Source organism: Electrona antarctica, assembly GCF_951216825.1.
Source record: "Electrona antarctica genome assembly, chromosome: 6".
In the NCBI taxonomy this organism is placed as follows: Eukaryota; Metazoa; Chordata; class Actinopteri; order Myctophiformes; family Myctophidae; genus Electrona; species Electrona antarctica.
The window spans coordinates 36,912,340-36,931,957 of NC_136811.1; the positions used below are offsets into that span (position 1 = coordinate 36,912,340).

Genomic DNA, 19,618 nt, shown 5'->3' on the forward strand with positions numbered 1-19,618 from the left:
GACAGAATCATGCCCTCCGTTGCACACTCTGCTGGGTGCTTCTCAAACATGAACACGGCCAGTTGTGTTCGTTGGAGCGGCCGGCCAAGCCAGAGGCACCAGGAAATCTACCCCTGCACCACCTGGAGTCACACCCTTCTTGTTGAGGGGCACTAGCCCCTCCTATTCCCAGCTTTGTCCGTTTGTGTGAATTTTAGCGATGATTTGATTGGCTGATCAACCCATCACAACAGATTTGATTGGCTGAGCAATGTATATATTGAGGATAAAAAGTTAAAAAGTGAGGGCAGAAAATGTGTTTGGACGGAATGAGAAGATATATGATGATGTAGGATGATAAGAGCACCCCTCACTTCACACAGGTGTGATTTTCTTTAATGGAGACATCTAAGAAACAAGTGTACAGCTGCAGTTAGGGTTGTCACGTCAACAACATACTATTTGGACTGAATTACAAACTCCAGGACAAATTCTGGAAAGCCACCACTCCTCTCCCCCACTCCCCAAGTCTCAATTATTATTTTTTTTTTTAATGTTCTGTTTATTAATTTTTTGTTTTTTTACAAGTATAGCAGTAACTTGAGAAATACAGAGTAACAAATACAACAAAAACTGAAACACAAACAACACACAAATTCCAAATCAAGACAACCAAAGAACATTCAGAACAAAACAAAACATACATATACATATATACAAATAAAAATAAAAATAAAAATAAAAATAAAAATAAAAACCCCACTCCAATATAGTCAATGTACAGAGTTACAGTTCTTGGTCACAAACATCATCCAGACAAGACAGGTTGGCTAGTCAGGCGACAGCTATTCAGGTTCAATCGGGGGCACAAGTGTAAGACGGTCAACATGAGATAGAAAAGGCTGCCATGCTCTATTGAATTTGGAGATTGAGCCACGCAATGTATATTTAATTTTTTCCAATTTTAAAAAATATAGTACCCAAGTCTCAAATTTGATGGTTACTTAGTCAGGACCAAATTAAGTCTGTTCAGGTTTTTAATCAAATATGTGCTGCTATTGCCCATTTATTTGAAGATAGACTTGAATGAATCCTTCCCACAACTAATGACCATCATGTGCATGTGTTCCAGTTCTCCATTCATTTCCCTACTAATCTTGTTCTGGAAGCACTGCAGGGCATCAATATCAGGACAATTTTGACCCCTTTTTCTTAACTAACTTTTTCTGCGCCATATACAAATATACTCGTACCCCCCAGCTATGGGACGTTATCCGCCAACTACGTACCCCCTCGGTATACTCCGTGTATGTAACGGTTGAGCCCCAAGGCAGCTTTTGGCATTGATCTGGTTGCTATGGCAACGCCCGTCATCCAGCTATGGGATGTAAAAATCTGACCAGCATTTACCTCGCTTACAAAAAGGATTTACAAAGCTCCATAAATCGGAATCTAGGAGAGCTGTCCTTGGTGGATCTTCTGCAATCCAAAGTTTGGATCTAACTTTCTACCGCGTTCCTCCCGACATTTCTGACGACAGGTAAGCAGTGTGTGCTTGCACTGATGATAGCAGTGTGTGTGTGCTGAGTGTGTGTGGGGTGGGGGGGGGGCAAACTCGTCCTCTTAAAGTGAACTCGGATGGTGGCACAGCTTACCTCATAAATGCTAATGTTAGCTGGCATAGAAAGTATTTTTAAGACTGATATCTGCACTTCTTTTCATTTATCAAGGAGCATATCACACATGCCGGTAGTTATTATACTGTGCATGACTATGTGTACAGTATGTGTGTACAGTATGTGCGTGCGTGCGTGCGAAGCAGTGCTCTAGTCTACAGCATATCTAGGATCTACACAGTCCATGTTTAAATATTGAAAAGGTTAAAAAATAAAATAATGTTGGTGTGTCAGGGTAGCTCATGTGGTTGTCATGGTTACTAACATGGTGTCTGTGTTTCAGAGAATGGAGGGAGAAGTGTGCCATCAGTGAGATCTGGCCCACCTAGCTCTCCATTTGGCTGCAGGGACAGTCTCTCACACTCTCTCTCTTACCATACAGCTCCCTGGGAGCACTCCAGCCTCTTTGCTATGAGTTGGTTATACTCTTAGAGTATATATGAATAGAGACGGCACCCGGATGAAACCCTGAGGCGAAATGGACATAGTGGCCGAATTTGATATTGCAGCGTGGGCCCAAACACATGAACGCGCTGGTCCGTTGACTATCATTGTGCGCGTTCACGATGACACCTGAACGCTGAATGCCTGCAATGATAGTCAGCGGCAGCGCGTTCATGTGTTTGGGCCCAATCCATCCCAGAATGCACTCTGTTCCTACCCAGAATGCACAGCGAAATCGCCTCATGCGCGTTTGAGCAACTTAATGCAAGTGGATGGGAGGAGAACTCGGGTGCCGTCTCTATTCATATATACTCTAAGGTTATACTATGCTTTGCACACCCATATAACATTGATCCACACACACATGCATACACCACTGATTCTACCGAACTTCCTTGGTTAATACAGAGTTTGTTTGCATTTTTAGTTATCCAAGTTAGAGTTAATACAATCATTTAAAACGTTCCTTGTAACAGTCCTTCCTACTTGTAACAGTTAGTTGGCATCTCGGTTGTTGAACATTTTGACAAAAGATAATCAGAGTACTATAGAAGAATAACAGTTTAAGTCCAAATGTTATTCTGACCCCTCCACGAAAAGGCCTAGTTGTCCTGACCCTTTATCCATCATTTATACATTATGGATAATTAGTGTGGACTTAAACTGTTATTCGTCCATAGTACTATTTTGACTCTTGTGGAAATAGAACTTTAGAAGCTTTCCTGATTCGACGAGGATTGTTGTCCTTCTTATTATTAGTTCTGGATCATGCTGAGTTGGTGACATAATTTACAGACATGCTGATGCCTCAACACTTAAGCCCTGGATGTTGTGCTCAATGACACCACTAGAGAAACATGTCATAGCTTCCTATAATTTACTTAACATTAGCAGTAGCTCCATTTACATGTTTTGTTTGGGAATTTAAAAGGCAACAAGAACAACGTATGTGTTCTTGGGTCTCACTTAGTCGGAGTTGTCCAAGAATGTCATTAAAATAAAACAAATATATATATATATGTTGTATAAATCAAACTTGTGTTAGATGGCCTTGGCAATGGGACTTTGGGTTTGACTCAGTCCCACTGTACACATTGGGCAGTGAGCCAGGATATCTGGATAGTGAAAACGAAGCCAGGCCCACATCCAGTCCCCACTAAACCCCCATATACAAACGCTGAACTCGTTCACTCTCTCTTCGCTGCCAACAAGTGCACACGTCCAGAGAGAGAGAGAGAGACACGCACGCACGCACGCACGCACGCACGCACGCACGCACGCACGCACGCACGCACGCACGCACGCACACACACACACACAATACAGCTGTTGTGTGTCTAATCCAGAGAGGCCTAGGCTGTGGGAACAGGGCGAGTGCTCAGTGGTGTGGCACAATGGCGTCAGTCACAGCAGGCCCAGCCCAGACACACACTCATATGTACACACGGATGCGTGTGTGCATACGTTACTGTGTGACAGCGTTTACACACATGCATCGTCACAGATGTGGTTTCACATGCTCATATGTCAGACAAACACACACAGAGTTAACTGGCGAGAAGGGATTGATAGGCATCACACACACTGCCAATCTCTTCTCTTCCCTCATGCTTCCCTCATCCGTCTCACAGTGGCATCCCCTGTGGTGCCCTTGGGAGCCACTGCCACAGATAAACAGCAGCTGGCGGCCAGGTAGTGAGAGGGGGACTGACAGAGAGGGAGCCCAGTCCGTCACGACAACATGAAAATATCTAAATCCCTCTGAGGAACAGAGAGAGACACGCACAGAGACAGAGGGGAGATGAGGGAGAGTATGTGAGGAAGAGAGAAAGACAGAAAGGAGCAGTAGGGGCAATGAAAATAAGTGGTGAGGGAATACAGACGGGAGAAGAGTGAGTTGATGAGAAACATCAGTGATCATGATGACAACCAGCGGAAAACGGCAAATATTTCCAATCAGAAGAGAAGTCAAGCTGAGAAACCGAGACAGAGTGAGTGTGTGTGTGTGTGTGTGTGTGTGTGTGTGTGTGTGTGTGTCAGACTCACACATACACACATGCTCTATTAAACTGCTTGAGGATTCTGCTGGTGTAGGTTAAATGGAGCTCTCTGTCTTAGCAGGCAGGGTCAGCATGTTTGGAAGAAATTGGAACATTGGGGTGGGGGTGAGGTTAGGATGAATAAAAAGTGTATGCTTATTAATGGCCAAGGAGACCTAAAGACTGCCTTTAGGAGACATGGTGTGTTAGTGTTCCACTGTTCATTCATGTGTGTGTGTATGTGTATGTGTATGTGTATGTGTATGTGTATGTATGTGTGTGTGTGTGTGTGTGTGTGTGTACACAACGGAGATCAGCCCACATGTTCTCTATGCAAAAAGTCTGAGATGGCAATATATCGTGTTGTGTCCTTCACTGATAGAGCTCTAGTAGTCACAAAAGAACATATAATATTATACCATATTAATCACAAGAGTATGAGAAATAAGGTACAAAAGGAAATAATTGTTTTGAATATTTCTCCCTGATGATTAAAAGAGAACACACTGAATTCTGTCTGCACAGTAAAACATTTGGTGTTAATTTAACTCTTCAGAAGGTTAATATTCGCACACGTAAAATATTTTACAGTGGAAAACAAAACAACCACAACAAAAATGTCTGCTCGCTCTCCTTCACTTCCTGTCTTCTAAATCACCCCTCCCTCATGGTGCCCCTCGTGGTGCCCCTAACAAACAAACCCCTGGAAGGGAAGGGAGATATTAGCCTGGTGTGGCCTCCATATTCACTGACACATCAGTCCATGGCCTTCCTCCTCCTCTTCCACGGCCTTCCTCCCCCTCCCACAAAGCGCTTCTGTATCACGTCCTCCCCCTCAGTCGTTGCCTGGCTTCGAAGAAGCCCACCCACATCAGCAGGCCATCAGCTCATGCACTCCAACAGCATGTGCTGAAGCCACACTGCCACAGTCAGTGCTGCCTCCGTCTTGCACGCAAACAATGAACTGTTTTAATTAAGACTTGTTAAGGAAGATGAATAGGGACATTCCTTTCGAGGCCACAGGGTCACACTTTGTAGCCCTTTGGAGAAAACACAGCCCATCTTGGTGTTTGAAACTAAGGTTGGCTGATGTTTTCTTAGTTCCACTAGTATGGGCACAATGTTTCAAAAGACAGCATAGACTAGAAAAGGGCATTCCACGTGTTTTTGCCAGGCTGGGTGACCTACCGAGGGCTGTATCAGTTCTGCCAATCTTTAGCCAATTACAGGCAAACGGTATGGAATATCAAGACCCTGTTGGATGGCCATTGTCATTTGTACTTAATTTGGTACAACAAATTGTGAATTTGTAAAAATGTTGGCACATCGGTGGAATTGAAAATGTGCGATTCAAATTTGAGGCTGCGTTCAGGAGTTGCAAAATCCTCCCGCAAACTTTTTAACCAATCGTAATGGAATCTGAAAAATATTACTTATATGACGTAGCAATCATGTGCATGGAAAGTTTCACACCGATTAGTCCAGCAGTGCCTAAGATGAGCTGTTCAAACTCACACAGACAGATGTGCAGACAGACATACAGGGTCTTCACCTCCCAGTCTGACGGCCTGGCGAAGACAAAAGGGCTGAATGATTGATTGAAATTTCTATTTCACAGTATGTAGAATGGGTACATTTCAAACGAAAGCACAAATCAATACAAAAACTGCTACTTTAAAGGACAAAACCAAAAAGCCTTGTTTACATCAGGGTACTCCATTTTCAAATCATCAGAACATTTAAAGATGTACAGATATACACTTCTTTGAAAGTTAAAAAGGGAAAAACCTACAGTATAGGGAAGGGGGGGGGCTATGCCCAGCTTTCCGGGTTTGTGTAAACACAAACATTGGCTTGTGATTGGCTGATCACCCCATACCGATGATTTGATTAGCTGAGCACATAGTACATATTGAAGATAAAGTACATATTGAAGATAAAAGTGAGGGCAGATAATTGAAGACGGGATTGTCAGAATGAGATGATTTAGGATGTTGTATGAGGATAAGAGCGCCCCTCACTTTACACGGGTGTGATTTTATTTTTTTACGTGGGCTAGTTTCGAATTGCAACCGCCCGTAGGTGCTCTTTGAGAGTGGTTTTGAAGGAGTCAAGGGATTCACATTTCTTAATAGCTGTAGGGCGTTCCACATTTTAGTGGCATAGGACTGAAAAAATACTGAATGCCTGTTGTCACAAATTTACGTCATATTTGGTGGACATTTGACCTTTTTCTCATTTCATTGTCGATGGCAAATATGAGACGTGTGGTGACAAGATGACATACATTTTTCCGTCATCGTCAATGGCATTTCATTTTTTTGTTTGTGTCGTGGACATTTTGTGGGGACAAAAGCTGTATATAGGCGCCCCTCAAGAAGGAAGGGAGGCTCCGCTGAAATTGTTGTTTGAGCCGAATCCGTTGACGTGGCTTGTTGCACTCCCTCTGGTGTTGTGAGAATGGACTTAGTTGACATTAACAAAGTATTTAGACAGGTACATGGGTATCTTGGTGTTGTAGCGTATCTTGTAGACCAGACCCATTGCAAGATGCTGTACTCTGTCGTCAACCCTAAGCCATTCCAGCCTATCCTGACGGAACGCAATAGGTTTGAACTTAAGTGAATCAAGAAAAAAACCAAAATACAATAAAACAGGATTGGATTGGATTAAAGGTAGGTTTAAGTGAGATTTCTTTGTCAAAACAAACAAAAAATAGTTTAAAGCACTATATTCATTGCCCTACCCTGCCATTACATAGAATAGAAATACAAAATATTTTTATTTAATGATCTTTACTCTCACTAGACTAGACAGTAGAGCTATACAAAGACTCAGTGGCGGGAAATTTTTAAACAACAATAAATTAAGTAAGTGTGTGCGTGTGTGTGTGTGTGTGTAGGGGAGGAGGGGGGGGGGGGGGGGAGGGGTTAAGAGAGGTTCCCGCTTTCCTTTTAGAAAAAAAAATTGACAACTGTAGCAGTCTGCTACAACAAGCCCAAAAGACCAACGGCAAACTTCACTCTCCATAGAAACCTGCCACAATATGCCAGAGTCAGCCTTACGGGAGACTGGGGACTTGGGGGGTGGGGTGTCTATTGTCACTGGGCTGCTTCAATGAGCCAAGAATTATACGAGGAGACTGCAAATCAAGTTGTCTACTCTAAGCTCAAGGCGTTCACCACACAGAGCCACCCTACTGGAAGAACGGCAGAAAAGTCAAAGTTCCCCACCGAGGCACAGACAGGGAAAGAAAGGCTTTGGAGAAAGCAAAGCAACAAGAGCGAGGGGTGAAGAGGGGGCATCTGTTTGTGAATGAAAAAAAGAGCGGGAAGAAACTGAGTGAGTGTGATAATGGGATTTGGGGATAAGAACTGGAGTAAGACATCAGCTTGACAAAAGAGCAGAAAAGACATTCAAAACAATGTATTCATGTAAGGAGTGCCACTTGAACCTATCTCACCACCATTGCTATATTTAATTCATAGCAAGCCGACTCATCTTGTTCAGACACATACATCCTACACTGTACCTGGCTACCAAGTGTAGTGTGTGAGTGTGACAGGTTTGGGGCCCCGTATTATTAAGTGGCAGTGGCATTTATTCCTCCCAGGAATACCCACCTGTGTGTGCAGTGCATGCGTGTGTGTATCTCAGATAGTTGTAAAACAGTAAAAGGAGGTTAACAGCCATTTATTTCCAAAACATTTGCTTGATAATGCAATGCATGTGAAAACGTTAGGCAACAAAGTGCACATTGCACACATGATAGGCTCTGAGATGGGTGCATAGGCAGGGCTCAATGTATTCCGAGAAAAATGTGCATATAGTGCACAAACATGCCTGAAGAAGGTCTTTGACCGAAACGTTATAAATAAAGTGTTCGTATTGTAAGTGCAGACGGTGTGCAGGTCTTTGTGAACTTTATGTGCATTTTTTCTGAATAAGTATAAAAAGTTAAAACACACCTTGTGCACTTAAGCTCTACTATTTAAAAATAATTGTCTCCACCAGGCCGAAGGCCTGGGGAGAGAGTATGTTTTGCACTCAGTCGGTGTGTCCATCCATCCGTCCGTGTGTGTGCGTCCGTCCGTCCATCCATCTGTTAACAGCTAATCTCTGGCACCGTTAAGCTGGTCGATGCCAAATTTTGCACACACACTCCCTGGATGCCAACGATGAACCTCTGCCCCAAATTTTCCAGAACGGCCTGTTATAGCACCACCAGGAGGCCGACTTTTGAAAAACATTTTTTTTATATTACTCCTCCAGATTCTGTCCAAAAATCCCGCAAATCGTTACACACTATCTCTATAGTCATGTGTCCAAGCCGGAACTGTCCAATATTTCATATTCCATCCTAATTGGCTAACATTGGCTTGATTTGCAGTTTGCAGGATTGGCCCCGTTTTGAACAAAAAGCCTCAAATCATGAACGTAGCATGCAATTTACGTGAAATCTATCACAGACTTTCCTACTAGGTTGAGGAATATAACCCACCCTTTTCACATTGGCCTGTTATAGCGCCACCAACAGGTGGATTTTTGCTAAACACATTTTTGGAACAAAATGTCTCAAATCATGAACGCAGCGTGCAATTTACGTGAAATCTTTCACAGACTTTCCTACTAGGCTGAGGAATATATCCCACGCTTTTCACATTGGCCTGTTATAGCGCCACCAACAGGTGGATTTTTGCAAAACACATTTTTGGAACCAAATGCCTCAAATCATCCAATTGCCATCCAAGGCGTAAGAAGAAATGTCCCCCTTTTCACATTGGCCTATTATAGCGCCACCAGGAGGCCACAACCTGACCTGCCCTGGTGGAGACCTGTGCTCTGAGGGGCACTTCATCTAGTTGGTGAATATTATTATTAGTAATTAATCTACAAATATCCTGTTTGTCTGGTTTGACACGACTGGTTGTAAAATGGTACTGACTGATAGGCCAATGTGAAAAGGTGGAGACCTGTGCTCTGAGGGGCACTTCATCTAGTTGGTGAATATTATTATTAGTAATTAATCTACAAATATCCTGTTTGTCTGGTTTGACACGACTGGTTGTAAAATGGTACTGACTGATAGGCCAATGTGAAAAGGTGGAGACCTGTGCTCTGAGGGGCACTTCATCTAGTTGGTGAATATTATTATTAGTAATTAATCTACAAATATCCTGTTTGTCTGGTTTGACACGACTGGTTGTAAAATGGTACTGACTGATGGTCAAAATTAAATATCTCCCCAGAGCAAGCAGATGGGCTCTATAAGTTCAGCAGTAGAAATGTCAGCCGTTGTGCAGCAGACCCGGGTTCGCATCTGGGACAGGACATGAAAGTTACAGAGGGAAGCTTTAAATCAATCATCAGCATAGGAGCTACTTGTCAAAGTAACATGTTGGGAGAGTTTCTTCAATATTTCCCCAAATTCCCACAGCTTTACAACCCAAGTGTAGGTGCACAATGGTTGCAACCACAGGCAGCATATCCATTATGACAGGAAGCACCTGTCTTCATGCACTGTTGAACGTGGGTTACTCAACCAAACTGCCCAGCTGGGAGAAAGGATCACTCATTTGGGTTATCCTCATATGACTGGCATAAAATAAACTCTGGCTGGACACTAAATGCCACAGTGACGGACAGTGACTGTACTGTAGATTCATGTTCACTTTCTGGCTGGGCCATGAGGCCAAAAATCTATTTCATTATGAACAAATGTATTAAAATGTGTGTCTTCACTTCATTCAAGGTTAAGGGTAATGATAATAAGATCTAAGGTTACCGTATAATTTGGGAAAAGGTCTTTACATGAAAGTTGTGCCCAGCAACTTGGCTAGATAGCTACAAACATTCAGTATTGAACTACGGTATTTGTCAGCAAGAGATCCTAATACCACAGAGTTAGCACATCAAAATGGATTAGATTTTCCTAGGGCTCAAAAGCCCCAACACTCATTTTAACCCTATAGTGCTAATCTCACCAGAATAAAGAAGAGTAGGTTCCAATCTGCATGCATGCTGGTCAGACTGCTACTATACTAGTATGAAGAGTGGCCGTTAAGGCAGCTCCAGACAGCACAGGCGGTCGGCTGTCGCTGTCGGCCAGTTTGAAAGCGTCGGGAGCTTGCCCTCGATATCGGCTTCCCGACACATCGGCAACCGACCGAACCGAGGAAGTTCGGTCGGTTGCCGACCTCGAGCCGTCGCTATCCATGTTGTAGTGATGAGGGGGCAATTTACTAATTATACTCCACTGTAGAGTGGACATCTAGTCTGCTCTGCTCGTCATGTTTCAGGGCTCACTACTGGTGTAGTGTGAACTAGATACCATATTCTCAATCTCTTCTCAACTCTCAATTCCTTTACCAATCGATCAACTCCAAAGCAAAGCTAGCGCAAAAAAGCTACCAGTTGTGTTTTCATTGTGATATACACAGAGGTTGCCCTTCTGCAAGCAACCAGTTTCACCACTTGAGCCCTATTACATCAGCTATTTTCAAAAAAAGTGTCATGAAAAGCAAGCACAAATAAGCAACTACACTTCAGAAACAAGCCCAATAAGGCAACGCGCAACTATGAATATTTACGCTATTTTACAGGAAAACCAGCCCAAAGTTGCTTAAAATAAGCAGAACTGGCAACACTGCAAACCAGCGTGGGCAAAAAGAATGTTTCATCGGCAGACTGGTTCGTGCCGATTATAAATGCCAAGTCTGTTGCAATCTTTTCTGGTGTGGAAGGGCCTTTAGTGTTAGCGGGCTGTGTGATCCATTTGCATTTTCTCACGCCGCTCTCTGAAGCACTGACTGACTTGACTGACAGAGGCAGGGCCCCCATTCAATCATTCACTCAAGGCGGTAAACTTTTGGCGGTTGGAGATGCACATTTACCGGCAAACACACAAACAGCATGACAGACTAGAGCCAAAAGTCATGCTTTGTCGCGTGAAAATGTTTTTTCGTCTAGTGACAACATTGTATGACAAAGTATGCCTCATTCTGATTAAATGTTATAAGAGCCTTGCAAATGACACACACACACACACACACACACACACACACACACACACACACACACACACACACACACACACACACACACACACACACACACACACACACACACACACACACACACACACACACACACACACACACACACACACACACACACACACACACACACACACACACACACACACACACACACACACACACACACACACACACAAACACAAATCCCTCCTGTTCTGTTACCAACCCTGGGAACTGTCACACCTGAGAGGGGCTCAGAGGTCACTCTGTCAGTCAGTTAGCTGGCAGAGAGAACTCCTCTGGGGAGGAGGGAAGGGTGAAGGTGAACAGTTTTGCGTATCACATGTCGCTAGCTGTTCAGCAGAGGTACATGCCATCCAGTGTATGGTTGCATAAGTGGAACGCTTCCGTTAGTTCAGACAAAGCCAGGCGAGACAGTGTAACTGCCACTACAATCGACAGGGAGACACTTTTGCCGCCAGTGTGTTAGGCTCAGGCTTTTCATCTCCAGCTTCTGGAAAGGAATTTGCCTGACTAGTTGATGTTAAGCATCCGACTTTGTGGCTTGGTGGATAGACGGACCGAAATGTATTTTCTTTTTTAATGCCCACCAGTAACAGCAAAACATCTTCCAATCAACAGACATATTAATTTAAAGTGCACCTAAGAATCATGACACTAATCCTCTTACCTGCTCACTTACCATAAGCTGCTCTGAGTAGAAGCATCAGGCAGATGCCTAAAATCTGAATAATCATAATATGCACATAATGAGGATGACATTCTGAAAAGCCTGGCCTACAAACCTACACCATACCTGGGAACACGCTCGACTATATTGAGTTCAGCTTGGGGTCAATTGGTTGATTCTCATGAAATTCATTTAATACCATGGTAGCAGTAATCATTTAAATATAAAAATTGTTCATATCATTTAATTATGTTAAATATTTGTGTTCTCCTTCTTTCACAGAGGGTACTTTAGATTTTAATGTTTTTATGCATGTTTTCATCCATTCAGGTGAAAGTATCCCATTAGTCATCACAACGAAGAAGCTGCTAAATGGAAACTAGGCTAGCTAGTCTCTTCACATTTTAACACCATGAATTATAAAATCTAAATAAAATCCTTTCTTCGGAAATTGAATTATTCCATTAGAAAATGCAGCTCCATCTTTGCCAGAAAACACGATTGAGCAGTCAAGCTCTGAACCGCCACAGACTGAATGCACACTTAATTGTCTTTAGATAGTTAAAGTTATAGTTAAAGATTAGCATAGCTAATCTCTCAAGACAGATTCAGAGCTCCGCAGCTGAATCTGTCGGCAACTCACATTACACCATGTAGAGTTTGTTGTTAGTAGGAATGGAAACAAAGACACCATCGGAAGAGGGATGATGGGTCCCAGAATGTAGCATAGCTAATATGGGGCAATAAATATGATGCCAATATGAAGCAAAATGTAAGGTAATGTAATGTAAGCTAAGGCAACAAGCGTGTTACATTAACCTATATTGCTTTGCTTTAGCAACTGTACAGTACATGTTATTATCATTTCATTTAGCTCAATGAAGACAGTCTGGCATCACTCACACTGCAATCACTCAGTTTGCTCCATCAATCCAGGCAGCTATAGTAGTGTCATGTGACACTAGGGCAGATACTCCTCTCTCCTGTCATTGCCCTATCACCTGACATTTAGGTTTTATAATAAGTGGGATTTCATTATTATCATTACAATAATAGCAGCAGCAAGAGCAAAAATAATTGTTAAAATAAAATTATGATTATCACTTATTTATTTTATCTAGAGGGGCATCTCAGTCAAAGAGGGCAAAGGGGCAGTGCTCACTATGGCCATCCCCTAATATGCTTGGTTGACTGAGAAATTAGTCAGATTGCTGTATTTTGGACGGCACTCACGGCGGTACCTGTCCAAAATACAGAAAAGGTAACAGAGGGTCCCGAAAGGGGCTATCAGATTGCTTACATTGATACCAACTCTACCCTGGCCACTTGCTTGTTCTATTCCTCTATTGACTATATTAGTAGTGCTAAAGTATATTTCAATACTTTAAACTCCCAGTATTTTTTTTAATTAACAACTTCATATTTTGTGGACAGTTCTCAAAAGGAAACATATTTGTACAGTTCTGAAATGAAACAAGTTAATCTTATTTATCATCATTTTCAAAATAGTCAGCTTCATTTCCAAGTTTAATTATTTATTTATTTTTTAATTATGGCTGTTAAACATATGCATATGCAGATGTTTTTTTCTGAATATCATGCAAGTCTGTGTACAGGATGGTTAATCAATATTCTTCAAGTTTTGAAATGTCATTTTATGGGTTTTCAAGGACATGGATTTGAAATGCATATGCATATATTGTCTAGTGTCTACGTGTTTTTGTAATTAACTATTCAGTGTAAACCTCAGGTTGTTTGTTGATCCATGTCCTATTTTGGAAATCTTGTTCTGATTATTTGCAAGCACAAGAGAATCCCGTCTCCATCTCTTCTCCTGACAACTAATATCATCATTCAATATGTAATTAAGATATTCAGCATCTAATTCAGCTTAATTGTGAAATTCACTTCACTAATTAACTTACATTGACCATGAAACGAACACCATGAAATACCAACGCAGGTAGGGTGTTTAAAGAAAATGTAGATGATTGTGCTCAAGTTCGACCACAGCACCAGGAGGTAGGTGTAGTAACCTACACCAGACCTGGGGGATGCTGAAGCTTTTAATGGAAAATTAAACAAAAAGTTAACAAAACAGCAAGAACTGTCACGTCACATATTGAGCACGAGAATGTTCGTTACTCGTTAGTCATGCTTGCTCAAAAGTAAACTCACTGCTTGGTTACAGCTAAACAAAGAGCACCTGGTAGATGTCAAAGTCAAACATGTCAAAGTCAAACACACCTGAGACATGAAGATGCATATTATTATTCCACACCTGCCCAAAAGCCTGCCAGTGCCATGTTACAAAATAATCAATCGTGATTCGTGACAATGACAGCTTGCCAGCTTTAGTCGTTTTGACTTTTCTACTCAAAGACGTATTTTTGTCAACAGTTGGTAAACAAGCCGACCGACAGGTAAAATTTACCTGCTGTAGTTCCGATTTCCATTCATGAGGTCCCTGCCCGGTTCACTACCCGGATCACAGTTGTCAATCGCTGGCTGGGGGACTCCGTCTCCGCTCGGCCCGGGGTGTGCAGCGCCTTCGCTCCGCTGCGACTCCCCTCCCTCCCTCCCTCCCCGAGAGGGCTGTCAAAAGGCCCCTTCTCCTCCCCTCCGCCGTCCCCGGAGAGTCCGTTAGGCCGGGGGGGGGGGGGGTCTTTTTGGTGTCCCCGTTTGTAGACCCCGGTCCAGGGCAAGTATCCAATCAGATGTCACTGCCACGGAACCTGGTTGATCAACGTCGCTGCTGGGCAAACAGTCGCTAGCCGCGTTAGCTGGCGCTGTACCCAGGCTTTGACAAAGTACTGGACAGAGCAAACAACACAAGCTGTCAAGATATCATAATATCATCAGCTCCTTTTGACTTCAGATTCATTCCTACGCGATTTCCGAGGCCCCCACGGCGGCGAGAATGTCCACAAGAAGCAGATAAGATTGGTTAGCTATGATAATTAACTAGCCGGCTTGGCTAAAAAGGCTGCTGGATAGTTGTAAAATTCAGTCAGAAGATGGCCACTTTTAACACAGCTGTTGCAGCGGATTTCTGCGGCGTCGTCTTTCGTGGTTAACGTTATTGGTCGCTGTGTCAGATTTGAGGGCTGTCAACTCCGGCTTGTTTTTCCACCGGTAGTGTCAAGATTTTTCAGCCCCTGGGTGACAGATCAACTGTGCGGGGCTCCAGGCAGCCAGCTAATATGGTGAAGTTGCCTTTCTGACACCGGCAGGAAGAGGTGGGCTCAGTCATCGTACGTCACAAGCATCAACTCCGCCTCTTTTTTTAATGCTTAAGTTGTACTCCATCGTACGACGGTAACAAAAACAATAGCCGATTTACATCAGATTTTTTTTTAATATATATATAAAAAAGTACAAAAGTATACGCAAACAATTTTAGTTGAGCCCCAAAGGCAAGCTAAGCACTTTATGAAACAATACACTGACTCAGCAGGCCTACACCATATGTGGTGCAATTTGTTGCTTGGGCCAAGGTAAGATTCAAGAAGGTCACCTGCCCATGAGCCAAGCATGAGGCTCAAATATGCACACATCTAGGTTTGCCCTGGTTCATCCATCCATCCATCCATCTTCAACCGCTTATCCGTAGTCAGGTCGCGGGGGCAACAGCTCCACCAGAGAGTTCCAGACTTCCCTCTCCAGAGCAACATTAGTGACTTCCTCCTGGGGGATCCCGAGACGTTCTAAGGCCAGTGAGTCGATGTGTTTCCTCCAACAGCACCTTGGTCTGCCCCGGGGTCTCCTCCCGTGGGACGTGCCTCGAGGACCTCCCTAGGGAGACGCCTGAGAGGCATCCTAACCAGATGCCCGAACCACCTAAGCTGGCTCCTTTCCAGGCGAAGAAGCAGCGACTCTACTCCGAGTCTCTCTCGCGTGACTGAACTTCTCACCCTATCTCTAAGGGAGATGCCAGCCACCCGTTGAAGAAAACTCATTTTGGCCGCTTGTATTCGCAACCTTATTCTTTTGGTCATGACCCACACTTCATGATCATAGGTGAGAGTAGGAACGAAGATTGCTCGGTAGACAGAGAGCTTTACCTTCTGGCTTGCCCTGGTTTGTCCACAAATTAATCAATTCATTAATAAAGTATGTTTTCAAATGTAACTCCATGATTGTCTGTTGAACTTCTGATGCACAGTCTCACATTGTCATGAATCAACATTTGAAAGTTAAGTTAAGTAGATAATGAATGCCACTCCTGTTTTAGACCCATCAGCATTGTAGGACAGTGATTCTCAACCTGTGGGAAAGTAAAGTGACAATGTAAGGACTTTTAAGATCAAGGTTCAAGGTTCAAGGTTGTCTTTATTTGTCTCCCTTGGGGAGACAGAGTCACAGCTGCATACAAATAACAGACACGTTCACATACGAAAAGGAAAAACACCATGAAACACTCAACATACACAAAACAGAGATATTGCACACATTCCCTTGATAAAGTGCAACTAGTCAATAAGTGTTTTTGGCAATCCCTGAATCTCTGAGTCAGTAAAGTGCATTCGGCAATCTCTGATTGAGCATTTTGATTGACAGGGGAACAAAAGAGTTCTATACCGTGGAGTTCTATACCTCCTACCGGATGGCATTAGCTCGTACTCTCGGTACAACACATGCAAAGGGTCAGATACAATATTCCGAACTTGTCTCAACACTGCTTGTTCAAAGATGGCCTGGGGAGTGATGGGGGGGGGGGGGGGGGGGGGGGGTGGACATGCCCATGATCTTCCCAGCCATGTTTGCTAGCCTACTTATTTGAGATTTGTACTTCACAGTTAGATTGCCAAACCAGCTGGACACACCGTATTTTAGGATTGACTCTATACTAGCTCTGTAAAAGGTCAACATGATATTTACACTGACTCCAAAGAGCCTAAGTCTTCTGAGAAAGTGTAGACGCTGGTGTATCTTAGAACACAGTGTTGTAACATGCGTGTGCCATGCAGCTCAGGTCCTCATCGATCTGTACTTTGGATGTGAGCTGACACAGTCGTCCGTATACAAGGTAAACAGAAAAGAGGAACTGACTGTTCCTTGGGGCACCCCTGTACTACACAGTGTCTCCTCTGAGAACACAGAGTTAAATCTCACCCTCTGTGGTCTCCTAGAGAGAAAAGAAAAATACCATTTTATTATAAAGGGGTTCACATTTAACTGAGCTAATTTACACAACAGAATGTCTGGATGTATAGTATTAAAAGCCGAGCTGAAGTCTATAAAAAGTAATCTGGTGTATGCTACCTTACTCTCCAGGTGTTTCAAAGTGAGATGAGTTACTGTAGATATTGCATCGCATGTACTGCGTTTCTTAGAATATGCAAATTGATACTGGTCTAGTCGAGGTCCTACCTCCTTTCGGAGTTCCTCTGTCAGGATCCTCTCCAGTGATTTTACTACATTAGACGTTATAGCCACAGGCCTATAATCGTTATTCTCTAGTGGACATGCTTTCTTCGGGATTGGGACTATCACTGATTTTCTCCAAATCTCAGGCACTGTATGTGAGTCTAGTGACAGCTGAAAAAGCCTGTGCCAGGCTGGGGCTAATTCCTCAGCACACGTTTTCAACAGGAAAGCATGCATTCCGTCTGGCCCTGTTGCTTTATCGGTCTGTATGGTTTTGAACACTTTACAGACGGTGTCCTGATCTATTACCATCCTGTCATTAACAGCATCACAGTTCAGATCTTTTTTATACCTACAACCAAAAAAGACATACTGATACTAGTCTGTATCAGAATTCAGAAGTAATCAACAAACAATATAACATGGTCAAACATTGGCCAAATGATGAGGCAAAAATAGTGAAAATAGTCGAAGCTTGTGAGCTTGTAGATCTGCTATTTTCACAATCTATATCTGTGTAACCGAGTCAAACTAAATGTCTCAACTCCAACAATTCCAAGTGCTTGTCCCCAGTTCAAATATGACTATTTTGGGGGGTCACGGGCCACGGCCTGAAAAGGTTGAGAACCACGTAATGTTTTAGGACACTCAAATCAAATATTGAATACCCTTAAGTATTCCCAAGTCTTACTCTTTGTGTATGTAGTATACATACATTATACTGATTATAGTACAGTATACAGGTGTGTGTGTGTGTGTGTGTGTGTGTGTGTGTGTGTGTGTGTGTGCATATATATATATCTATATATATATATTGCATCTCTTATCTATTTGTGACCGAATTTCCCTTGTGGGATAAAGGTCTGTCTATCTATCCAGTATCCATCCATCCACCCACCTACCTACCCTTAAATTAAACAAAAAACAAAGAGTAATAAAAAACAAATTTATTTTCTTTAAAAAATAACCCCCCCCAACAGAGTCCCCATACTATTACATACACAGAGCCAAAATAAGTTGCTTCTATGTCCTTTCATTCAAATCTATTGGGAAGTGCTATGACAGGGACTGTTCTTGTTCAGTGGCTTCATATTGCTTAGTCAGTGAGGCTGGGCGGAGAGGAGCGGACTCTCCTGTGTCCACATGATGCGTTTCTAGGGTGACTCCTGTTTTGTCCCCCTTCTTAGCAAGGTGCTTGGTGGCTTCAGTGAGAGAAGAAAACTGCATCTGAATTCAGCGGTGCCGGGACTTTCCCCACCAGGCTGAAATCTTAAACACAGAGTGGGGGGAGTATTGTAACACTGGCCCCAACTGTGAAAAAGGCCCCGCTACCGGTGAGCCAAAAATACATAACAGGTTAATATATATTTATATATACAAATCACCTTGGACACAATGAAGGATCAGAAAAACGGTGTACAAAGGCATTTTGATTATGCAAGTTAATAAACATGATTAAAAATCAAACTAAACTGATTTACATCATCATAGGATCCCTTTCGGCTCAAAGGGGCTCTACCCATCAGATAGAATTTGAGGCGCTTTAAGGGCAACTGAGGTGGAAATCAGACTGTCCCCACAGTGCCCTCTTGAGGATACACTGACAGACTGACACTAGTCACAATAATCATAATACAGGAAAATAAAAGCAGTCTTCATCCATTACACAATCGAGGCAAAATGACTGACAGGCAGCGGTGAGCACGAGGCTCCTATCTCTAACAAAACCAAAATAAGGTGGCTCAGAATATCCAGTCATAAAAAATAGCAACATGCAATTTTTTGTTCCATAAAGCCAGAAAGTGACGAGATGTAAAGGCAGGGTATATAAAGTAGCAATAATGACCCACCCAGACTTATGTAGCAACCCCCTATCTGTGTTGCTCATGCACACAGCGCACCAATGGGGAATATCTAGCACAGACTGGGGGGCAGGGCAAGGAATGACACAGGTAGATGACGTTAAAAGACAGGATAGAGAGCATAGGGCAAAGCTACTAAACAAAGAGAGGGGGGGGGACTTGTCCATATGTTTTTTGGGTTAGCGGGAGATAAGGGCCAAGTGCTTTGAAAAGGGGAATCTCTACATGCTAAGAGCGGAACTGAGAGGTTGACATGTAAATGTGCTCACGTTGGCCAGGCTCAGAGTAATCGGTGCCTGTAACACACCTGCAAGGCGTAGGAGGAAGAGCTTTATATGAGGTGCAGCTGTCTGCATTATGGGAAGGGGTGGATGTTAATGAATTCCACCGTTTGGCGTCATGTCCAATGATACATGTTGTAATGTGGAGAATGATCATAGCAAGGTCAAGTGCTGAATGTAGTTTCGGCTTTGCAGCACTTAAAGTGATCACAGGCTTCCATTTGCCTGCATTCAAATCT

General features: G+C 43.1%; 1 protein-coding gene across 4 annotated transcripts in view; it reads right to left on the minus strand.

Moving 5' to 3' along the window:
- Window positions 1-15,099, minus strand: part of LOC306925276 (protein argonaute-3) — a 60,347-nt gene extending 45,248 nt beyond the window's left edge. For all 4 annotated transcript variants that reach the window (XM_079504004.1, XM_079504002.1, XM_079504003.1 and 1 more), the window contains exon 1: window positions 14,301-15,099. In XM_079504004.1, the coding sequence (XP_079360130.1) occupies window positions 14,301-14,322 (22 nt within the window). In that variant the 5' untranslated portion in view covers window positions 14,323-15,099. The remainder of the gene's footprint in view (window positions 1-14,300) is intronic.
- Between the last annotated feature and the right edge of the window lie 4,519 nt (window positions 15,100-19,618).